The sequence below is a fragment of the Staurois parvus genome, unplaced genomic scaffold (genome assembly GCF_062004578.1).
Source record: "Staurois parvus isolate SC_StPar_1 unplaced genomic scaffold, SC_StPar_1.0 ptg000136l, whole genome shotgun sequence".
NCBI classification, from domain to species: Eukaryota; Metazoa; Chordata; class Amphibia; order Anura; family Ranidae; genus Staurois; species Staurois parvus.
This window is the reverse complement of record NW_028317932.1, coordinates 5,998,797-6,023,742: the sequence shown is the minus strand read 5'-3', so window position 1 is coordinate 6,023,742 and position 24,946 is coordinate 5,998,797. Positions and strand designations below refer to the sequence as shown.

Here is a 24,946-nt window from a genome sequence, read left to right as displayed (position 1 = left end):
CTACTGGGCAACGAAACTTGACCTTTGGCCCCAACTAGCTGAATTTGCCCTTGAAAGGCTGTCATGCCCGGCCAGTAGCGTGGCATCGGAGCGCGTGTTTAGTGCGGCAGGAGGTATTGTAACTCCGCGGAGGACACGACTGTCCACCCAAAGTGTGGAGAGACTCACGTTTGTGAAAATGAATCAGGCGTGGATTAGTCTGGATTTCAAACCACCAGTTCCTGACACAACTGACTAAATCCGCCATGAATCATGCCTCAAACATGTGCCACTTTCAGGTCTCCTCACACTGCTGGTGTGTTGAATTTTTTGACATAGGGTGCTGGCAGATTACGGGCCTCCTATAGCTGCTGCCAGGCCCCTAATCTGCCATAGGCCCCTATATACCACCTCCTCCTGCTGCTGCCAGGTCCAGAGTCTCTCATGGGTCCCTGTACGGCCTCCCATTGCTGCTGTCTCCATCGCCACACTCTGCTGCCATGTGCCACTTTCAGGTCTCCTCACACTGCTGGTGTGTTGAATTTTTTGACATAGGGTGCTGGCAGATTACGGGCCTCCTATAGCTGCTGCCAGGCCCCTAATCTGCCATGGGCCCCTATATACCGCCTCCTCATGCTGCTGCCAAGTCCAGAGTCTCTCATGGGTCCCTGTACGGCCTCCCATTGCTGCTGTCTCCATCGCCACACTCTGCTGCCATGTGCCACTTTCAGGTCTCTTCACACTGCTGGTGTGTTAAATTTTTTGACATAGGGTGCAGGCAGATTACGGGCCTCACATAGCTGCTGCCAGGCCCCTAATCTGCCATGGGCCCCTATATACCGCCTCCTCATGCTGCTGCCAAGTCCAGAGTCTCTCATGGGTCCCTGTACGGCCTCCCATTGCTGCTGTCTCCATCGCCACACTCTGCTGCCATGTGCCACTTTCAGGTCTCTTCACACTGCTGGTGTGTTAAATTTTTTGACATAGGGTGCAGGCAGATTACGGGCCTCACATAGCTGCTGCCAGGCCCCTAATCTGCCATGGGCCCCTATATACCGCCTCCTCATGCTGCTGCCAAGTCCAGAGTCTCTCATGGGTCCCTGTACGGCCTCCCATTGCTGCTGTCTCCATCGCCACACTCTGCTGCCATGTGCCACTTTCAGGTCTCTTCACACTGCTGGTGTGTTTAATTTTTTGACATAGGGTGCAGGCAGATTACGGGCCTCACATAGCTGCTGCCAGGCCCCTAATCTGCCATGGGCCCCTATATACCGCCTCCTCATGCTGCTGCCAAGTCCAGAGTCTCTCATGGGTCCCTGTACGGCCTCCCATTGCTGCTGTCTCCATCGCCACACTCTGCTGCCATGTGCCACTTTCAGGTCTCTTCACACTGCTGGTGTGTTTAATTTTTTGACATAGGGTGCAGGCAGATTACGGGCCTCACATAGCTGCTGCCAGGCCCCTAATCTGCCATGGGCCCCTATATACCGCCTCCTCATGCTGCTGCCAAGTCCAGAGTCTCTCATGGGTCCCTGTACGGCCTCCCATTGCTGCTGTCTCCATCGCCACACTCTGCTGCCATGTGCCACTTTCAGGTCTCTTCACACTGCTGGTGTGTTAAATTTTTTGACATAGGGTGCAGGCAGATTACGGGCCTCACATAGCTGCTGCCAGGCCCCTAATCTGCCATGGGCCCCTATATACCGCCTCCTCATGCTGCTGCCAAGTCCAGAGTCTGTCATGGTCCCTGTACGGCCTCCCATTGCTGCTGTCTCCATCGCCACACTCTGCCATGTGCCACTTTCAGGTCTCTTCACACTGCTGGTGTGTTTAATTTTTTGACATAGGGTGCAGGCAGATTACGGGCCTCACATAGCTGCTGCCAGGCCCCTAATCTGCCATAGGCCCCTATATACCGCCTCCTCATGCTGCTGCCAGGTCCAGAGTCTCTCATGGGTCCCTGTACGGCCTCCCATTGCTGCTTTCTCCATCGCCACACTCTGCCATGTGCCACTTTCAGGTCTCCTCACACACTGCTGGTGTGTTGAATTTTTTGACATAGGGTGCTGGCAGATTACGGGCCTCACATAGCTGCTGCCAGGCCCCTAATCTGCCATGGGCCCCTATATACCGCCTCCTCATGCTGCTGCCAAGTCCAGAGTCTGTCATGGGTCCCTGTACGGCCTCCCATTGCTGCTGTCTCCATCGCCACACTCTGCCATGTGCCACTTTCAGGTCTCCTCACACACTGCTGGTGTGTAGAATTTTTTGACATAGGGTGCTGGCAGATTACGGGCCTCCCATAGCTGCTGCCAGGCCCCTAATCTGCCATGGGCCCCTATATACCGCCTCCTCATGCTGCTGCCAAGTCCAGAGTCTGTCATGGGTCCCTGTACGGCCTCCCATTGCTGCTGTCTCCATCGCCACACTCTGCTGCCATGTGCCACTTTCAGGTCTCTTCACACTGCTGGTGTGTTAAATTTTTTGACATAGGGTGCAGGCAGATTACGGGCCTCACATAGCTGCTGCCAGGCCCCTAATCTGCCATGGGCCCCTATATACCGCCTCCTCATGCTGCTGCCAAGTCCAGAGTCTCTCATGGGTCCCTGTACGGCCTCCCATTGCTGCTGTCTCCATCGCCACACTCTGCTGCCATGTGCCACTTTCAGGTCTCTTCACACTGCTGGTGTGTTAAATTTTTTGACATAGGGTGCAGGCAGATTACGGGCCTCACATAGCTGCTGCCAGGCCCCTAATCTGCCATGGGCCCCTATATACCGCCTCCTCATGCTGCTGCCAAGTCCAGAGTCTCTCATGGGTCCCTGTACGGCCTCCCATTGCTGCTGTCTCCATCGCCACACTCTGCTGCCATGTGCCACTTTCAGGTCTCTTCACACTGCTGGTGTGTTAAATTTTTTGACATAGGGTGCAGGCAGATTACGGGCCTCACATAGCTGCTGCCAGGCCCCTAATCTGCCATGGGCCCCTATATACCGCCTCCTCATGCTGCTGCCAAGTCTAGAGTCTCTCATGGGTCCCTGTACGGCCTCCCATTGCTGCTGTCTCCATCGCCACACTCTGCTGCCATGTGCCACTTTCAGGTCTCTTCACACTGCTGGTGTGTTAAATTTTTTGACATAGGGTGCAGGCAGATTACGGGCCTCACATAGCTGCTGCCAGGCCCCTAATCTGCCATGGGCCCCTATATACCGCCTCCTCATGCTGCTGCCAAGTCCAGAGTCTGTCATGGTCCCTGTACGGCCTCCCATTGCTGCTGTCTCCATCGCCACACTCTGCTGCCATGTGCCACTTTCAGGTCTCTTCACACTGCTGGTGTGTTTAATTTTTTGACATAGGGTGCAGGCAGATTACGGGCCTCACATAGCTGCTGCCAGGCCCCTAATCTGCCATGGGCCCCTATATACCGCCTCCTCATGCTGCTGCCAAGTCCAGAGTCTCTCATGGGTCCCTGTACGGCCTCCCATTGCTGCTGTCTCCATCGCCACACTCTGCTGCCATGTGCCACTTTCAGGTCTCTTCACACTGCTGGTGTGTTAAATTTTTTGACATAGGGTGCAGGCAGATTACGGGCCTCACATAGCTGCTGCCAGGCCCCTAATCTGCCATGGGCCCCTATATACCGCCTCCTCATGCTGCTGCCAAGTCCAGAGTCTGTCATGGTCCCTGTACTGCCTCCCATTGCTGCTGTCTCCATCGCCACACTCTGCCATGTGCCACTTTCAGGTCTCCTCACACTGCTGGTGTGTTCCATTTTTTGTCATAGGGTGCTGGCAGATTATGGGCCTCCCATAACTGCTGCCAGGCCCCTAATCTGCCATGGGCCCCTATACCGACTCCTCATGCTGTGACGTTGCAACAAGGTGGAATTCAACCCTACATATGTTAGACCGCCTTTACGAACAGCAAAAGGCCATCACAGATTTCCTGATGTTAAAAGCAGATAAAGGTACTCCCTGTGTAACTTAGATGTCAGCCATTGGCAGCTCATGCGTGACACCTGCGCTTGCTCAGGCCCTTTGAGGAGGCCACGCTATTCGTGAGTCGGCAGGACTATGGGATGAACGACGTCATTCCTCTGTTGCACGTCCTGGAACAAATGCTGTTAACAATGGCTGGTCAGGGTGCGGTAGACGTGGCGCACAGATCTCAACGCCACATGGCCCCTGTGGGGGCAGGACTGGAAGAAGAGGAGGAGGTAGAGGAGGACATTGGTGCTCAGGAATTATTGAGTGAAATGGGTGGTTTTTCCACTCAGCGGACAGGAGTGGAGGAGCAGGAGCATCTGGTAGAGGAGGAGGAAGAGGAGACAGAGGACCTAGACGCACCGTGGCAGTATGCTGTGGAGATGGAGGCAGGGAGTCCCTCGCATTCCTTGGCACAAATGGCCCATAGCATGCTCGGTTGCTTGCGTAGCGACAGCCGAATAATAACCATCAGACAGAGGGATGACTTTTGGCTGTCCACCTTGTTGGACCCTCGCTACCGTTCAAAAATGGTGGCCTTTTTCACACCTGCTGAGAGGGAGGCCAAAATAACGTACTATAAAAAACACCTATGTAGTCAGCTGGTCTCTGCCTGTCTGCGCCAACGTCCATCCTCAGACACTGTGGGCCCTGTGCGCTCGTGTTCCGCTGCCATGGCAGCAGGGGAGGGGTGGGGTGGTAGGAGCAGTGGCAGCTCCACCAGCAGCGGCTGCCTCAGTCTGCAGTCGATGATGAGTAGCTTTCTTCACCAGCGCAGTGAGGAAACTACTAACCAGCCGCAGCAGCAGCAGCAGCATCAGGTGGACCTGGAGCAGGACCTCAAACAACAGGCTTAGGCCTACTTGGACAGCACCCTGCCAACCGAGGTAGACAATCCCCTTGACTACTGGGCAACGAAACTTGACCTTTGGCCCCAACTAGCTGAATTTGCCCTTGAAAGGCTGTCATGCCCGGCCAGTAGCGTGGCATCGGAGCGCGTGTTTAGTGCGGCAGGAGGTATTGCAACTCCGCGGAGGACACGACTGTCCACCCAAAGTGTGGAGAGACTCACGTTTGTGAAAATGAATCAGGCGTGGATTAGTCTGGATTTCAAACCACCAGTTCCTGACACAACTGACTAAATCCGCCATGAATCATGCCCCAAACATGTGCCACTTTCAGGTCTCCTCACACTGCTGGTGTGTTCCATTTTTTGTCATAGGGTGCTGGCAGATTACGGGCCTCCCATAGCTGCTGCCAGGCCCCTAATCTGCCATAGGCCCCTATACCGCCTCCTCATGCTGCTGCCAAGTCCAGAGTCTCTCATGGGTCCCTGTACGGCCTCCCATTGCTGCTGCCTCCATCGCCACACTCTGCCATGTGCCACTTTCAGGTCTCCTCACACTGCTGGTGTGTTCCATTTTTTGTCATAGGGTGCTGGCAGATTACGGGCCTCCCATAGCTGCTGCCAGGCCCCTAATCTGCCATGGGCCCCTATACCGCCTCCTCATGCTGCTGCCAGGTCCAGAGTCTCTCATGGGTCCCTGTACGGCCTCCCATTGCTGCTGTCTCCATCGCCACACTCTGCCATGTGCCACTTTCAGGTCTCCTCACACTGCTGGTGGGTTCCATTTTTTGTCATAGGGTGCTGGCAGATTACGGGCCTCCCATAGCTGCTGCCAGGCCCGTAATCTGCCATGGGCCCCCGTACCGACTCCTCATGCTGCTGCCAGGCCCGTAATCTGTCATGGGCCACTGTTGTCGCTTGTTGGCATATTCCGCTCGTTCAGATGCTCCTTCTCCTGCTACTCCTCTTCACGGATTCCGTCAGCAGTCTTTCTTGGAATCCGTTTCCAAGAGACAACAGTTTGCGAGCACGCACCCGACGGTGCAGAAGCTGAACGTCCTCCTGTCCAAGTTGCTGCTGCCAGGCTCGTAATCTGTCATGCGCCCCTGTACCGCCTCCTCATGCTGCTGCCAGGTCCAGAGTGTGTCATGGGCCCCCGTACCGACTCCTCATGCTGCTGCCAGGCCCGTAATCTGTCATGGGCCCCTGTACCGCCTCCCCATGCTGCTGCCAGGTCCAGAGTGTGTCATGGGTCCCTGTACGGCCTCCCATTGCTGCTGCCAGGCCCGTAATCTGCCATGGGCCCCTGTACCGACTCCTCATGCTGCTGCCAGGCCCGTAATCTGTCATGGGCCCCTGTACCGCCTCCTCATGCTGCTGCCAGGTCCAGAGTGTGTCATGGGTCCCTGTACGGCCTCCCATTGCTGCTGTCTCTATCGCCACACTCTGCCATGTGCCACTTTCAGGTCTCCTCACACTGCTGGTGGTTTCCATTTTTGTCATAGGGTGCTGTATGGCCTCCCATTGCTGCTGCCTCCACCGCCACACTGTGGCTCCACACTCTGGTTTTGGCCCCGTGACTGCCCAAATGAGTGAAGTGTGCGGTGATTCTAAGATCGACGGCACTCATCTGCATGTCATACTGACTGACAGTATTATTTCTCTTCCCCAGCAGACTCCAAGGGCATTTAAATTAAAGGTACAGTGTTCTGCACTAATATTAAGTCTCTCTGAAGCCTAGAAACACCCTTTTTTAAGTTAAATTCACAGCGAATTTATTCGACTCGAATCGAATATTGTCCACGAATTCGCCGAATCAGTCGAATCGAATTTTTCATTTCTTCGCTCATCTCTAGTGGTAACGTCGGCCGACGATTTTTTTTTAAATCAGCCATCTATGGTCTGCTTAACAGACATAGCCCTATTGTTTATTGTACTTCTGTGGACATATACAAGCAGATAATTAGATCTATTTTAATATTTATATAACTGATTCCCTCTTATTTCACTTAATTTAGTCTTTTTATATCAATAAGTGAGTCCCCATCTGGTACCGAAATTGTCCTGCTTGAACGATTAGCCTTACAGCTTTGCTTGTTTGACAATAATGTTGCACATCTATGCCTTCACATGCTGACATATCCAATTCATACAAGCTCTATAGATGGAATCAGGACTTTACCTGGATTTAATTACCCACTGAACCACTAAAGAATAACAATTTGGGTCCTCCTGGAGCTTAAAAAAATAAACAATAATAATTAAAATGAAAAAAATATATATATATCTATATATATATATTCATTACCAAAATACTGGTAATGCTAAAATTATTTCTTTTTACAGTGTTTTTGAAAAAGACGGGGATTTGGTAGTACAAGAAACTGCAACAAAACCTCTTACCCAGGATCTGCTGCAGCACCAGGTAAGTTAATTATATAGAAGTGAGATTGTGTGGTCATATGGACCCATTTTAGCAGCTCTGTTAACATGCTTCAGGCTCTTGCAACACAGTGTCTTTTGTAACATGATTGCCATCAATCACAGTCTCTTGTAACATGACAATGGTTGCTCACAGACTCTAGTAATGTTCATGTTGTCTCTGACAATCCCTGGTAACATATTAGCAGTCAATCACAGTCTCCTAGTCTAGATGTTTGTTGTAACGTGTCAGAGATGACCCCATCACCAGTACCTATATACAAATAAGAAAACATCTACAGGAAATCAGTAAATATAAGCATTAACCATAATTATACCCATTATGGCACCACCATGTGACCTTTGTGTACTTCATTCTGCAGGACTGTCATATCCTGGATCAAGGAGGAGTAAAGATTTATGTCTGGAGAGGAAAAGATTCCAGTGCTGAAGAGAAGAAGGCAGCTTTCAGCCGAGCAGTAGTAAGTCACCCAATCCAAAAATCAGCTCTGTACTGTATGCAACACACTGGTACCACTTAGTGCAGCATTCAGCCCCATCCAGCCACAGCCTGCCATAGACTTTGACAGGCTGCCTGCAGTAGGATTGGACACTGCACCTGTCCCTCCTGGGTAATCTAAAATGCTGAGAGTGACGCATTGCAACTGGACTTCCCCGTGTACAAGGGCTGGAAATTGCCTATATTTACTGTTTTTTTTATACCCCCGTACAATCTTAGTGTTACATTTTGGAATATTAAATATGAGCAAGAAGCTGATGCCTGACTTTAAAGTCTGCTGAATAGGTTGGCTTAAAATATTATGTTGAATTTTTTTAACTTGCCACTTTATACTAATCTCTCACAAGAGTTAAATCTGGTGTAATGTACCTGGTCTGTGGTAACACTGAATTTAAAGTGTACTTCACTGGGATTGCAAAATAGTTTGTTTTTTGGGACAATCTCAGCTCTGTAGTCCTAAATTTAAGTACCCATACCTGAAATATAACCTTTCGTGAATTAGCCCAATGTCTGCCAAGAAGCCAAGGTGCACCTGTTATCAGAAAAATATGTGGACTTTGGCCTCCAACCTTCTAAAAATGTTAGTTCCCGGGCTGCCATGGTGATTCTTGGCTTCTTTGTTTTCAGTGACTTGGAGCAAGTATATGCATAAACAGTTGTCTTTTTTTTCCCAAAATTTTTTTTATTGAAATTTATTTTTGCACTTTTTAACAAGCTTCTGAAGGCAGTACAATACGTAGCATTGTACAGAACGTAACTGTTACATAATCATAGGGGAACTTTTCAAGAACAAAAGTAAGATATCCAGGATAGGCAGAAGGCACGGCACTGTAGGATTTCTTACTGCCACGCCATCAGGCTATTAGGGTGAAGCCCCACAAAGGGGTGTTTACAATATAAGTTGGCTGTCAAAGTCTGCTGTAGTAAATCTCAGGATCAATGTAGATAGGGGATAATGGCATCTAGTAGGGGATACGTATTGGGATAGGATAGGGTTGGACAGGGGAAGGAATGGTTGGAATATCTAAAGATTTAAGTTGTTATATTGGGAATTCGGGGTACGTTATTGTCATAAATTAGAGTGGGGTGGAAGCAGTTAGGGAGGGGGTGGGAGAGTATGGGATAGGCTCAGGAGAAGATGGTGGAGGCCACTGCATCCCACACACATTCGTCTGTGAGCATGAGTGCAAAGGTTTGGTGACTATACGCCTCTGATTTCTGTGGTTGTTCAAGTGCTGGGTAAGGAGTGTATTTTTATTAAGACAGAGTTTAAGTATAGGAGAGGTGGAGAATTCCTGGAAAAGTGAGTTCAATAGAAAAGAATATTTCACTTATACAAAACATTAAGGTTATACAAAATGTGTGCATTTTATTACTCAACCCCAGATCCAGATTATTATCACAGGAGCCTGCAGACATACAACCTTTGGTGCTTAAACTAAAACCCCTCTACCATGTTAACATGGAACATTTTCTTGTTTTACTGGTTCCTACATGGCTTAGAATATCATCCAACTTGGCTTAGAATATTAAAACAATGTAAAACGTATCTTACAGTATGTGAGATGGCTATAGTTGTACTGATAATGAAAAAGAAAAAAATGGCTAATAACTATACAGGGAAAAGCTGTCTCTGTGTCTTTTCCCACCTCTGATCAGCCAAAAGTCTCTAAAATGAGAAATAAAAGCGGTATCATCACCTGTTGCCATGTACTCATTTGGTAATGCATATCAAACTCAATATGACTGGCATGTAAATAAGCTGGATTTTGATAAGTCATTGGGTTAGTGCACATCATAGTAATTCACTACAGTTTGGTATTCACAGTATGACGTTTACTATTTATTACCTGTAGGGCTTCATCCAAGCCAAGGGATACCCTGCTACTACTAATGTGGAGGTTGTGAATGATGGAGCCGAGTCTGCCATGTTCAAACAATTATTTCAGAACTGGAGGGATTATGGAGAGACACAAGGACTTGGAAAGGCACATAGCATGGGGAAGATTGGTATGATGTCTTGCAAGTTTCATACATTCATAAAATGTTAAAATCTACGTATACAATATATGTGTGTGTGTGTGTATATTTATATACACTATATTGCCAAAAGTATTGGGACACCCCTCCAAATCATTGGATTCAGGGGTTCCAATCACCTCCATGGCCACAGGTATATAAAATCAAGCACCTAGGCATGAAGACTGCTTCTACAAATATTGGTGAAAGAATGGGTCGCTCTCATGAGCTCAATGAATTCAGGCGTGGTACCGTGATAGGTTGCCACCTGTGCAATAAGTCCATCCATAACATTCCCTTGCTACTAAATATTCCATGGTCAACTGTTGGTGGCTGTGTTGCTGTTGTTCACAGATGCTTCCACTTTACTATAATTCCACTAATTTCAGGCCACATAAAATGACAGAGCGGTTTCAGTGTATGCTGAAGCGCACAGTGCGCAGAAGTCGCCAACAGACTGCACAGTTAATAGCTAAAGACCTCCAAACTTCATGTGGCCTTCAGATTAGCACAACAACAGCGCGTAGAGAGCTTCATGGAATGGGTTTCCATGGCTGAGCAGCTGCATCCAAGCCTTACATCACCAAGTGCAATACAAAGTCTCAGATACAGTGATGTAAAGCACGCCGTCACTGGACGCTAGAGCAGTGGAGACATGTTCTCTGGAGTGATGAATCACACTTCTCTGTTTGGCAATCCAATGGATGTGTCTGGGTTTGGTGGTTGCTAGGAGAACGGTACTTGCCTGATAGCATTGTGCCAAGTGTAAAGTTTTGTGAAGGGGGGATTATGGTGTGTGGTTATTTTTAAGGGGTTGGGCTTGGCTCCCTAGTTCCAGTGAAGGAAACTCTTAAGGCATCAGCATACCAAGACATTTTGGACAATTTCATGCTCCCAACTTTGCGAGAACAGGTTGGGGATGGCCCCTTCCTGTTCCATGATGACTGCATGCCAGTGCACAAAGCAAGGTCCATAAAGACATGGATGAGCGAGTTTGGGACAGAGGAACTTGACTGGCCTGCACAGAGTCCTGATCTCAACTGGATAGGACACCTTTGGAATGAATTAGAGCAGAGACTGCAAGCCGGGCCTTCTCATCTGACATCAGTGCCTGACCTCAGAAATGCGCTTATGGAAGAATATCGTATGTACTCTCCAGTGCCTCAGGATATGCACAGCCAAAAGGGAAGCCAAGAGTATCAGGACAGCGAAAACCAAAGGAAATGCTTCAGGGGTGCAGCCCTCCTCAGATGGGGAAATCAGCCACTGGATAAAGAGAAAACAGGTGGCGCACACACCTAGTGCATTATCCAAGGTTTATTGTAAAGAGTAAAAAATAATAAAAACATACTCACAAACGAAGCATGTATCTAAAAAGCATAGAAGCATAGAAAAATGACGATGGCCACAACGGCAGGCAAGGTGTCCTCACTGTCAGTGCGGTCAAATGGCTGACGCGTTTCGTGGACGAATCCCTTTCCTCAGAGCTAATGACCAGCCTCTGATGCAGATGTGTAATGGATTAAAAGTGGGAGCCTTGCTGGTGATGCCTCCAGCTGTTATAGCTGCAAAGGGTGGGCCAACTCAATATTGAACCCTGTAGACTTAGACTGGGATGCCACTAAAGTTCATGTACGTGTAAAGGCAGGCCGACCAATACTTTTGGCAATATAGTGTGTATGTATGTGTGTGTGTATATATATATATATATGTGTGTGTGTACATATATTTTGGGATGCAGATGATGGCTACACATGGCATAAAATGTTTTTTGTTGGTGTAATCTATTGGCAACTTTGATGTTTCCAGCCAAGGTGGATCAAGTTAAATTTGACATTAACCAGTTGTACGCCAGACCAGAATTAGCAGCAGAACAGAGGATGGTGGATGATGCTTCTGGGAACGTGCAGGTGAGTCAGCAATTCTACGAACATCATTAGTAGTGAACTTCAGTAGAAAAGAACCCATGTGAATACTTTATAGTTGTCTTTAAAGCTTAGAAAATATAAAACTTTCCTTCACAGATCTGGAGAGTTGAAAACCTGGAGCTTAAAGAAATTGATCCAAAAACATATGGAAGATTCTATGGAGGGGATTGCTACTTAGTGCTGTATACCTACATAAAATCTGGCAAACCAAATTACTTACTATACATGTGGCTGGTAAGTGGGATATTCCCTTTAAAAAAAGACTGCAAATAATGTGGTATAAGATTAAGGATTAACAAATTTGTTTTTCTTACGTTAACAAAATGTAGTGTTTCTGGGTTACTTAAATACATACGGTTTGTATTTTTAAAACAATCTATCCTTATTTGAGAACGAAAAAAACATTCTGTAGTAACCTGCAGCAACCAACAGGTAACTTTGCCTGACATCTGTAAACCATTTGAAAGTAATTGATTGCTAGAGATCACTGTGTACCATCGCCCTCAGTAGTAATAAACAAAATGAGTGCACCTTTGCATTCATCAGTATTTTCATAATTTTTTTTTTCCATGCAAGCAGTTGAAGTACCTAACTTTTACTTGCTACCAGTTTTGCAGTCCCTCTACAGCAGAGCTCAGACTTAGGGAGGGAGAAGACCCACAAGCAGCCAATTAGTGTTGCAGTACAAGGAGCATGCTGATAGGGGGAGATCAGAGTGATGGAAGGATGAGCTGATTGGTTTGCTGATTCTCCTTTCACTGCCCAGTCACAGGATGGGGATGGGAAGGAGACCTGAAAGTGTTACTGGAAAGCAGCAGATTACAATCAAGTCTCCTTCTCTGCCAAACAGGGTTGTTCTGTGTGGCAGAGCTGTATATATCTCTGTACTGGATAGACAAAAAGGCAAATTCATTGGCAGGCACAACAGCTCCCTAATATGTATTTAATACGTTTGTTTAGCTGTTTGTTCTGAGGTCAGCTATAAGTTTTCTATACAGCAGAATGTTGTTTGGCAGATCTGTACATTGAGGTCTTCTTTTTCTTGCTATGTGGAACTATGAGTGCTATGTGGGATATTTCCTCCCTACACAATGTTAATGTAATAAATGTATTGCTATTTATCCCTGAACAGGGCCGCCATGCTACTCAAGATGAGATCACAGCAAGTGCTTTTCATGCAGTAGAACTGGACCGCAAGTACCAAGACCAGCCAGTTCAAATACGAGTGACAATGGGGAAAGAGCCAAAACATTTCCAAGCTATCTTCAAAGGAAAGATGATCATATACGAGGTAACATTTTTTAATTAAATGGAATAATAAGTATGGAATGCTAAAACAAATTTTAATGCACATTCATAATACTGTATATAGTTCATTTAAAAACAGCCTAATGTTCCCATAGCAAGCAATCCAACTGTCACTTTTACAAAGCCTCTAGCACTCTGGTGTTTGTGCTGCCTTTGTCACTCAGATTGGCACTGGGAGAATATAAAGATGCTGCACTGGATTACATAGCAGGTTTAGCTGAACACAGTAAGAGGTGAAGACAGTGAAAATTGTATTTTTAGGCAGGTTAGAAATATACACAGATCAGCCATAGCTTTATGACCACCCACCTAATATTGAGTAGGTCCCAATTTTGCTACAAAAACATCCCTGACCCATCAAGGCATGGAAGCCACTAGACCTCCGAAGGTATGCTATGGTATCTGGCACCAAGCCATCTGTAGCAGATACGTTAAGTCTTGTAAGTTTAAAGGTGGGTCCTTCATGGATCAAAGTTGTTTTTCCAGCACATCGTACAGATGCTCGATTGGATTGAGATCTGGAGCATTTGGAGGCCAAGTCAGAGCACACACACACGTTGTTTTCCTCAAACCATTCTTGAACCATTTTTGCAGTGTAGCACGCTGCATTATTCTGCTGAAAGAGGCCACTGCCATCAGGGCATGCGGTTTCCATGAAGGGGTATACTTGGTCAGCAACAGTGGTTAGGTAGGTGGTGCATGTCAAGTAACATCCACATGAATGGGAGGACCCAAGGTTTCCAGCAGAACATTGCCCAAAGCATCACCCTGCCTCCGCTGGCTTGTCTTCTTCCCATGATGCATCCTGGTGCCATCTCTTATCCTGGTAAGCAACACACACGCACCTGGCCATCCACATGATGTAAAATAAAATATGATTCATTTGACCAGATCACCTTCTTCCATTGCTCCATGTTCCAGTTCTGATGCTCCCCTGCCCATTGTAGGTGCTCTTGGCTGTGGATATGGGTCAGTATGACTGGTCTGTGGCTATGCAATCCCACACACAACAAAGGCCCATTTTTCTGCTTTTAAAACAACAACTTTAGGGACAAAATGTTTACTTGCTGCCAAATACCTCCCACCAACTTTCAGATGCCATTGTAACCCGATAAACAATGTTATTCATTTTGCCTGTCAGTGGTCATAAAGTTATGGCTGATCGGTGTAAATTAGATATTTTATTTGTTGCCATATTCTATTTTTTGACATCTTATTTTCCTTCTGTTTTTTCTTCTTCCTACCTTTTCCTCCTAGTGCAGTGGCTGCTTAAAAACAAACCTTGGAGCTGTGTAGGTATTTATGTGTATTGTCTAAATAATATCATAATGTTTGTATCTTATGTAGGGAGGAACAAGTCGAACTGATAAAGTAGAACCAGAGCCTCCTATCAGACTGTTCCAGGTTAGAGGAACTGATGAATTCAACACAAAGGCCACAGAGGTCCCAGCCAGAGCAGCGTCTCTTAATTCCAATGACGTCTTTGTGCTGAAGACTGATTCTGTGTGTTCCCTGTGGTGTGGAAAGGTATGTGCATTGTTTGAATATGTAAAACTACAGGTTGACAAGAAAGGTTCACGCTATGCATTTTAAAGCTGAATGAACTCCAGGCAAGCATGTAAATAAACAGTTGACATACATGTACAGTATATAGCAAATGTTCTGTCTGCCAGGAGATTGTAATTCTCTGTGCAGCATGACCTGGCAGACAGCGTAGCCAGATACTGAAATTCCTCTGCAGCAGCACAGCTTGAAATAAAATATATGTGAAAAAATATCCCAACCTGCGAATTGGACTATGAAGTAGCTGGAGCAAACTGATTAGGCCATACCTTCTTCCTTCTGACAGCATGTTTAACATCGGCACATGTTTATGCTGCAGAAACAAATTGGTATCTACTGCTGCCCCTGCTTTACAGGGAATTACAAAAGGCTGGTGTAACGCCCTCCAGGTTAGCCAGATAGGCTGGTTTGTTTTTCTCTTTTAGGCAGAGGCTGAGTAGTACCCTGGGATGAGTCAGCCTGTGAGTGAGACAGGAGTTCACCTCAAGTCAGGCTAGGATGCTCTATCATGTCAGGTCTTCTGGAGCCCTCCCACCTCTCCAGAAACCTTAGAGATTTCTAGAAGAGGGGTGGAGGAGGGGAGGAGGCCCAGATCTGCAGATTTAAGGGACCCTGGCCAATCCCCTGGCAGGAGGCTGGGCATGGTGACCAGGGCAACCCTCAAATGTGGTAGAGCCTGGGGAGCAGGGGATAGTGTCGGGTGGAAGATGGAGTGAGGAGCTGGAGTTTGGAGCCTGGGGGCTACCTACGGGCAGCTGCTGGAGAAGAGGATTTCCACTGTGCCACCGTCTCCTAGGGAGGACATCCTGAGCAGCAGGGAAATAGCTAGCCCAGCAAAAGGCCTGAAGGCAGCCACCAACCCAACAAGATGATGGGAAAGGACAGTGTGAGTACTCTTGCACCCCCTGAGCCAGAGAAGGGGAGAGGACAAAGGTATAAAACCCAACTAGCATATCATGTGGGATTGCTGCTTTAAATTGGCAGCTTCTGGGCCCCCTCAATTCAGCTGGGTGAAGAGGAGGAATCATCCAGGGTCTGAGGAGGTACACTGAAGGGACTTGAGTACCCCTTAAAGAGAGACTGTTGATATCCACATTTTTGTACATAGTTGCTAAGGAGTTTGTCATCAGTTTCTGAAGTTCCTCGGGCATCTCATATACCCCTAAACCCCATCCAAGTTTAACCCCTTAATAAAAATACAAAACCAAGCTCAAGGACTGTTCTTTGACTCCAGTGCAAAGTGTGGAAAAATGTGTGTTGCCTGGCTGTGCAGAGCCTAAGGGGGGCCCAAAACTCAGCGACTCCTAAGGGGGTAGTGCCACACTGGTTTTAAGACAAATTCAGGTGCTTAAACTAGTTAAATACAAAATACATTAATGATGTTTAATGAATACATAAATGCAATATATGATGTATTTATTTGCTTTTGCCTGAAAGTCCGCAACAATGCAGTGGCTGTATATGATCTGCACCTTGCTTTTGCCATCACTGGCTGTTGAATAAAAGATGCCCTGTTAGCTCAGATGACAAACACATTACATGTACACATTAAGAACATGTAAATACTGCACATTTCAGTGCAGTTGCTGTGTAGTTTGAGTGGTCTTTCTGCATTTATATTTGATGCAGAGATATTTTAATAGGAGGAAATCTGTGTTGCTTAAGCTGGCCATACACGCATACAATTTGAGCTAAGTCTTGCTGAATTAGCTGAAATGTAGGTAGTGGATGATCCTGTCAATAAAAAAGTTGATCTTTTTGTCAAAGGACCCGGGTGGAAGACTCTTGGCTGAACAGCACCGCATTCAAAAGTTCATGTACAATTTTCATGCATTTCCATAAATTTAAATGTAAATGCATGTGCTTTAAAATGCATTGGTTTTAATGTAGCCTAAGACTTACCCTAACCCCCTACCTTAATCTTACCCATTGAATTTACCTGTAATTAGTCCCATTACAGTTGAAAAAACATAATCTTACACATAATCCTCTAAACCTTGAAGTGAACCTCTGCTTGCTTTGAATGATGTGAAATGCCTGGTACTTATGGGTATGAAACAAACAATAAATAGATGCAGTGTCACTTTAAATCATATACCACCAAATGTGAGCAGTTAAAGTGGAGTTCCACCTAAAAAAAATAAAAATAAAAGTCAGCAGCTACAAAAACTGTAGCTGCTGACTTTTAAAATACGACCACTTACCTGTCCCTTGGTCCAACAGTGTCCTCACCACCGCTGGTTTCACCGGCCGTCTTCTCTCCCTGGCGCCAACATCTTCAGTGTGTCACGTGTCCCAGAAGACTACAGGGAGGGAGGGGGAGAGGACACCTTCTGATTCTGATAGCCTAGGTGATCGCAGTGGGAGTGGGTACCTGTCAAATTCGGGTACCCGCTTCCCAAAGGTGCCAATCCTTAATGAGGAGCGGGGGACAAAGGCTTAAAGCGGAACTTCCTCTTTTAATTAGTTCAAAATGTACTTACAGAGACGTATGAAATAACAGCCTAAAAGTCTCACCTCTGCATGCTGCTTGGACATACGTGCAGGCATGATAATGTCAGCACCAAAGCCCCACCACTACATGTTTTGTTCACATAGATGTCCTCAGGGGAATGAGAGGCCATGTGATTCTCTCTTCTGCCCCCAACAAATAACACAGAATGATTGAGTTACAAATGATTAGATTTGTATGCTGTCATGTGAGGATAAACTCTTTAGGCATGCCATCAGATCAACCTAGAGCTTACACATTAGGGGAGTGGGGGTAAGAAGCAAGGGGGAAGGGAGACAGCATTTTTTTATTTAATATTCTGTCTCCCCAGTCTAAGCATTGAACGTGTGATCGCTATGACTCATCCAGTGGCAAGAAAGCTATAACTCACAATCTCAGTAGAGTTGGCAGACAATGACTGGATCAAAATGACTTTTCAGATCGTACAGAGCTTTAATCCAAACGTGTGCAAATCTTAACAAATGAACATCCAGATAGGTCAAAAAGATCATAATGTGACCGGCTCCAGCAAAATACATGCGATCACAATGAAAACTAAATCATAAAGGAGGTTAGAGCTAACTATACAAGGCACTTCCTAGATACGTAGTGAGGTAGTGACAACATGTTAAAAAGCAAAAAAATAGACAAGCATGTGTAACATGATACTTAAAGGGGTATTAAACCGAAAAGCATGGTGATCCAGCCAGTAAGTCTGTTGTGTTTCAACAGAACAAGCTGTCTTGTAAATATAGCAGCTAGAGTGTTGAGAAAAACCATTTACCACTGACAGGGTTGCATATATTATTATGCAGCCTAAATCAAAATTGTAAATTGTCTAATGCTAAATTAACCCATATAAATTTCACTTTATGACATCTCATGAAACACTATATAGAAGGACAGAATTTGCAAGGTCCTCAATGTGTGACAAAACATTTTAATTTAGTCCTATAAATCACATTGTATATTTTTTATTCTCTTTAGGGCTGCAGTGGAGATGAGAGAGAAATGGCAAAGACTGTAGCCAATATAATCTCTAAGCAGGACAAACAAACCATCCTTGAGGGTCAGGAACCTAATGAATTCTGGGTGTCTCTGGGAGGAAAAGCTCCTTACTCAAGTGAAAAAAGGTAAATTCACTTTCAGTATAATTACCTCCATTTATATACTACATCCCAACAAGTTTAACTCAACTGGTTTAAACCCTGAGACATACCTACCCCAACCCCACCCATGCATTGTAGATCCAGCAATGTCTTTAGCCTTTTCCTGCAAGTGATGGATGCTTTAGTGGAAGGACACACATAAGGGCAGTTTCAAAATCAAACGTCTCAATGTGTAGCACATTGGTGGGTACAGATCCTTGTAGCAGCACTTGCTTCCATTAGTTGACTCTCAGGGCAACCCCCTTATGCATTAGAAAGATGCTGTAAGGGCTTGGCTGATCTGAGACATCTTAGGCAGGTTGTACATGAGCAAATTGCTCAAATCCCCCATCCACACATGCAGTGTTGATGGGGGAATCCCTCCTGTGGTGCTTTTGACAATGGGAGATTTCCCAGCCATTGGATTTAAATTATCACTGTTGCCAGTGGATCTCAGTTACGCCGGCAGTGATTGAATGAAAAAACTCGGCAAGCTGGTTGTACTGAAGTCAGTCAAGCAATCAAATTCAGCACAACAAGCCTGCCCATAAATGGATCGAAATTCGGGCCAGTTCCTGCTGAATTGACCGAATTTCGATCCGTCTATGGCCAGCTTAACTGAGATCCAGTCATTCATTGCACAGGAAAATAAATGGATCTCCAGAGTGTGTCCCCTACTGTCTGGCATACTACATGCTAAAGAGAACACAAACCAGATAGATGCTTCTATGCAGCGGCAGACTGACAACTCATGGGGCCCCCAGGTAATAGGGGATTATGGGGCCCCTGTGTCCTTTCCCAAACTCAAAAAAGCCTATGAAAAAGGTACCAGGGGCATCTCATGGGGGCCCCCTACTGACCCCAGGCCCTTGGGCAGTGCCAGAGTTTCCAAATGGTCAGTCCGGCCCTGCTTTTATGTTAACTTGCTTCACTTTTCAGCAGTAAAGTGTATTTCATTTTGAAAGGTATATATGTAAGCTTAACAATCTCTAAAGAATTTGCAGCACCGATTTTCAGTGCTACCAGTTGGGTAATTGTAATGAACTGACTGCCCCCCTACTCTGCTTATGAGAAGTTAAAGCTGTATAAACCCCCCAAAAAACATATAATTATGCAGCTTACCAATTCTTACATGTTATGGCTGCATTCGTTTTCTTTTTTAGTTTTTTTTAATATTTTCTTCTGGTGATTCAGCCAGGAAGTCTGTTGTTTTTCAACAGAACATGCTGTCCTGCAGATACAGCAGTTAGAGGGTGGAGACAAACCATTTGCTACTGACAGGGGTGCTTACAATGATAGCTTTTATTTATGTAAAACCTTTATCCCAAAAGGAACCAAACTGTTGGTGTAACTGCCAATAAAGTGTGAGCTGGAGTTTGGCTTCAGTTTTGTTAGTGTATCTAAATCTGCTAGTACATCTAAGGCCCCTTTCGCACACAGCAGAATCGAATGTGCTCAGCAGGGGATCTGTTCGCTGATCAGAGCAGAAACAGGTCCATGTCCACTCAGTTATGTAAAGTGGACAGGGACAGAGCCACTGTATGGACCAGCGAGTGTAAACAGACCAGTTGTCTGTTTACACCGACTGCCATCCGATCTGATCTGCCTAGTCAGAAGGGGACAGAGCCCCTTCTGCTTGTTTTTAGCGGACCGAATCAAGGATAGGCAGGTATAAATAGACACAAGTCTGTGTACACCTGCCGATCATAGAGATGAATGCACCATCTGATCAAGTCTGCCTGAAAAACTGACAGGCGAACATGATCAGAATGGTCCTGTGAAAGGGACCTAACACCCCCCCTTCCCCCAAAATTGACAATGCTGCTGTCCAAAGGTGCCCCTGTGCTCCTTCATCCAGAGTGGGGGCACTCTAATACTGGAGGTGTGTTACTGGCCAGATCACAAAGTGAAAACAGAGGGGAAAAAAAGCTTAAAAATGAAAACTAATGCAGCCACCACATCAAAAGGTTTGTAAGCTGCAATAATATTACATTTGATTTTGGGTGTAATACCGCTTTAATCCTCAAACTGAATACTATTTAACAAAGTCAAAAGCAAATGGAACAAATTTGGGCTGGAAAGATTCAAGCTGTATTGGATCTTTGGTTGGCTGACAATAATGACCAGTCCATCCTCAATCCAAAGAGTACTGTTATCTGCTAGTCCACTCTAATATATTTTCTGTATGTCAGACTTATTTTCCAAACCAGAAAAGGTGTTCATAAATATACCGAAGACTACTTTCTATATAGTAGATGTGTCAGTGTGTGTTTATACAGTTATGTCCATGTTCATTTCTATTATATATCACATAAGAGATTGGATTTCAGGTGTTGCACACGTCCCTTTGCCCCATTGCAACCTAATAATAAACATATTTGGAATCAGAAATATGGGAGTTGTCATTGCAGATTTGATTTTGACCAAACAAGTTCCAGGATTGCCATCTTTACCCTTTTATTACTACAGTGCGGATCTATCCTGAAGCAAATATGAAATAGTAAGGTACCTGGGCACGTGATATACACACATCTCTTTCATGTTGTCGATTTGGCAAGGTGACAAACTTTAGAGACAACACCCACATAGACAAGTCAGCAAAGTCCCTTATTGTATGCTGAGGGGGCCTTTAATTCCATCTACCCTAAACAGTGTATTACTTTGGCGCCCTCTAGTGGCACTTTTGGGTTTTTTTTACAATAAACCTGTATCACTGCTTTAATGAGATGTAGGTTTGTTATGCTTTTCAAAAACATTTAAAACAAAAGAAAATACTTATAAATGTTAGAATTAATGTATTAACAAAACAAGACTTTTTTTTAGCACACCTATTAACACTTATTAGGTTTTTATTGCTGTCTGTGTCCTCATTAGTGAGATTCGTTATATTTGTCCCCTTTACCATGTCATTGAAAGTGAAAGTAAATGAAATTCCCAAACTTTGTGTTGTCCCCAGAAAAGCAATAGAGGGGAAATCTTCCAATATATTCCTTTAATTTGCATAGATTTCTTCTCACTTCCGGTTTTGGCTATGAGACAGGAAGTGAAGGGAAATCTCCCAAATGGGTCACAGATGGCAAAACTAAATCTGACAGGGGCTATAATTCTCCCTTACGCTATCCAAGATGAAAAGTGTTGCCTATAGTTCTACTTGAAGTTGCTAATATATTATTTTCAGTATATGATCAAAGTCCTAATGTTTTGTTTGGCATATTTAGATTCCAGGAGACTATGGTGCAGTATAAGCCCCGCCTCTTTGAGTGTTCCAATCAGACCGGTCGGTTCATCATGACGGAGGTGGTAGACTTCGCTCAGAGTGACCTTGATGAGGATGATGTTATGTTACTGGACACCTGGGAAGAGGTAAATGACCTGCTGTGCCCCCAGGGAGACTCAGGCACTAATTAGCATGGTACAGATATTTGTTCAGATCAACTCTCTGGCATTTACTGCCATTATCTTGTATTGAATTGTATTTGTAATTGTACTGTCTGCTCTCATATTGTAAAGGGTTGCTTCAGCTGTTGGTGCTATAAAAATCCTGTATAATAATAATAATTATATATTATATTATATCATATTATTTGATACAGATACTGTATGTATTTCATATCCATCATAGGAAAAGGACAAAGCCATATTTTTCTCTAAATACAAAGCTGCTGATAGAAAAACAAATTCCATAGTCAGTTTGCTACCCTTTTAGTCATATAACAGACAGAATCTGTAGTATTGGGTGGTACTTGGCTCCCTATAGAGCAATCAGGAATGCTTTAGTTAGAAGCACTAACTGGCAGTAAATTATTACTATACAGTATTTATATAGCACCAAGAGTTTGCACAGTGCTTTGAAATATAACGAGAGACAGTACAGATACAATACAAAAGGGTTGGGAGCTCATAAGAGCTTACAATCTAATAATCCACTTAGGACATGCTAAATAGTGATTAATGCTGAGTTCCACTCACATTGTCAAAAAATAAGTCAGCAGCTACAAAAACTGTAGCTGCTGACTTTTAAAAAACAGCCACTTATCTGTCCCTCGGTCCCGCTGTGTTTCTCCCGCAGCCCGTTTCACCGGCCGTCCTGTGTTCCAGGTGTCTGCATATTCAGTGTGGGCACCTGGCTGTGTCTGCTTGCGGCTTCACAGTCAGGTACCCACTGCGCATGCGCAAGTAGCGTTGCGCTTCTTGAATGGTCCTGTAGTCTTCTGGGACCTGTCATGTGTCCCAAAAGACTGCAGGGAGGGAGGACACCTTCTGCCCCCCCCCCCCCAAAGGTGCCAATCCTTAATGGGGAGTGGGGAGCAGTCTTTAAAGCAGAACTTCCCTTTTTGGGTGGAGATCCGCTTTAAGGGATGCTAAATGACAGTGCATTTTTCAAATGTAGAAATTTCTGATTTGCTGGAAGATCTCTATGCAAGCAAACATTTCAAATTCCCTGTTATGTGAGAAAAAGAAAATCCCCCAAAAAATACATTGTTGGTGGCCTCTCACTCAGTCTGCCATCAATGAGTTTAATTATGCTGGAGACATGAAAGACATCAGGAGAGTGGACTGTGGTTGGTTTTTAGCGGGAAGTTAGTAACTGATTCCAGCAATCCTGCTTATAACTAGACAATGCATGGGGTGTAGTGATAATGGGACCCTGTGTGGGATTTGGCGATAACAGGACTATATATAGGGTGTAGTGTTAATGGGGATGTGTATGGGATTTGGGGATAATTAGATTCTACAGTATATGGGGTGTAGTGATAACTGAATCATACATGACATTTGGTGTTAACTGGTCTGTATATGGTACAACCAACTCTTGCCATGGAGTCAGTCAAGATTGTTCCAATTCCAACATTCCACATTAGTTATCCTGACAAGTTTTCTTTAAATTAATACACTAATTCAAATTCAGCATAAACATATGATGATATGCAGAACAAACAAAACTTACAGTAAAGAATAAAGGTTACAAATAAAGTTCACTCATAGCTTGGTAAATAAACTTGTTGGTAGAGCATAATATGTCCAGAAAGAACAGTAGAAATTTTCCAAATATACAGTATACTTTAAAAAGTCTCTGCTTTAAAAAATGCCACTCATTTAAAAAAAAAGAAAAAAATGCAAAATAAAAATGTTAAATTGAAACATAAGTACATTCTGTGCAGTTAAGCATTTTAATTAGACTTAGAATCAGTCTGGTCTTCTCAGGCAGCAATAAGATGTATCCAGGTGTCAAATGGTAGTTAATGTTTCCCATTATCACTATACAATCTAGGATAATTGAGAAAAGGTTGCTTGGGAGCAGCAGAGGATTCCAACATGTCTTGACTTGTACATAGACAAATCCAAACATATACAGTATTTGCATTACAGCAATAGACATGGCATTGGCACTCAGTATTAACATTCCTAGATGTAATGATGATTTACTGGTTTATTGAAATAACCTAATGGTATATTTTACTTTTTTTAACAGATTTTTCTTTGGATTGGTAAATCTTCCAATGAATATGAGAAAAATGAATCACTTACTAGTGCCAAAGAGTATTTGAAATCTCACCCCGCGGGGCGGGACCTCTCCACACCAATAATTACAGTGAAACAAGGACATGAACCCCCAACTTTTACTGGCTGGTTTAATGCTTGGGATTCTCATAAATGGAGTGTAAGTATCCTTATTGGCCCCATTTCTGTAAACTTTGTATATAATAATATAATCATCAGAATTTATACAGCATATAAAAATACAGAAAAGAACATAACGCCATAAGAATAAGTACATAAATATTATGGCAGATTCTGGAGATTCAAATCACCTGATGGTGCCCTAAATTTACTGGGGATTTCAATTTGAATATCAGTACATTGCAGTTTTCAGTTCTGCACTCCTTCCTTGGCTATTGCACCAGGGTTCCACTATTGAATTGTTTAATTTATGATGTTTCTTTGAGCATGCAACAGAAGTAGAAGAAACATAAAATGTAACTGGGATAAGAAACAAAAAATGATTGTGGGGTAGCTACCACTGTCGTAATTCCCATAAGATACCAGACTTGGGGTAATCAACTCACCGACTGCATCTTTGTTCCTTGTCCTATACACTGTTGCAACAACACTAATGTTTTACATCACTATTTTTCAAATCTGAAGGTGGGCAAATACAAGTATTTATTATGTTTTGACTGATATATAATTTGATCTATGTTTCATCAGTCTGATTTGTCGTATGAAGATATGAAGAAGAACTTGGGTGATGTCTCAGCTATCTCACAGATAAGTGTGGTAAGTCTTCTGGAACTGCAGTAGAATTGAAGCTCTTGTCAAATGTAAAAAAGCATGACCATGTTGTAGAGCAGGTTGAAACATATTGAAATTTATACAGCCTTTATGTAGTGATCACTTGTGTAAATGTGTGGTGTTAGTACTTTCAGTTGAAATCCCTTATACCATAGCAGCATGTTTAATGCAGGGATCATTTCTAAAGATGGCTGCACTCAGGATGAATTTCAAATGAGAAGACATTTGGCAAACGAAAATTAAATATGTTTAAATGATACAAGTTTAATATAAGGGCCATATTCATATTTCCCTCTGCATCCTCTATAAAAGACCCAATAGAATCAGTAAAATGAGCATCCAAAAGTGTGGTCTATGGCCTGGGGTCTTCCAGCATCCCATCCCAATATCCTCTGGCCTCCAGCTGGTAAACTGCTCCCAGTCACCACTAAAGGGCACTATTTGT

The 24,946-nt window shown here is 44.5% G+C and overlaps 1 protein-coding gene across 1 annotated transcript in view; it reads left to right on the top strand.

The window, feature by feature from the left end:
- The window catches only part of LOC149465926 (villin-1-like), a 126,569-nt gene that overhangs the window by 95,601 nt on the left and 6,022 nt on the right, over positions 1-24,946 (top strand). The window contains exons 8-18 of the mRNA XM_089673150.1: positions 7,156-7,234; positions 7,614-7,712; positions 9,607-9,760; positions 11,579-11,679; positions 11,794-11,931; positions 12,830-12,988; positions 14,353-14,532; positions 18,047-18,192; positions 21,426-21,570; positions 23,681-23,869; positions 24,418-24,486. Of these exons, the coding sequence (XP_089529276.1) occupies positions 7,156-7,234; positions 7,614-7,712; positions 9,607-9,760; positions 11,579-11,679; positions 11,794-11,931; positions 12,830-12,988; positions 14,353-14,532; positions 18,047-18,192; positions 21,426-21,570; positions 23,681-23,869; positions 24,418-24,486 (1,459 nt within the window). The remainder of the gene's footprint in view (positions 1-7,155; positions 7,235-7,613; positions 7,713-9,606; positions 9,761-11,578; positions 11,680-11,793; positions 11,932-12,829; positions 12,989-14,352; positions 14,533-18,046; positions 18,193-21,425; positions 21,571-23,680; positions 23,870-24,417; positions 24,487-24,946) is intronic.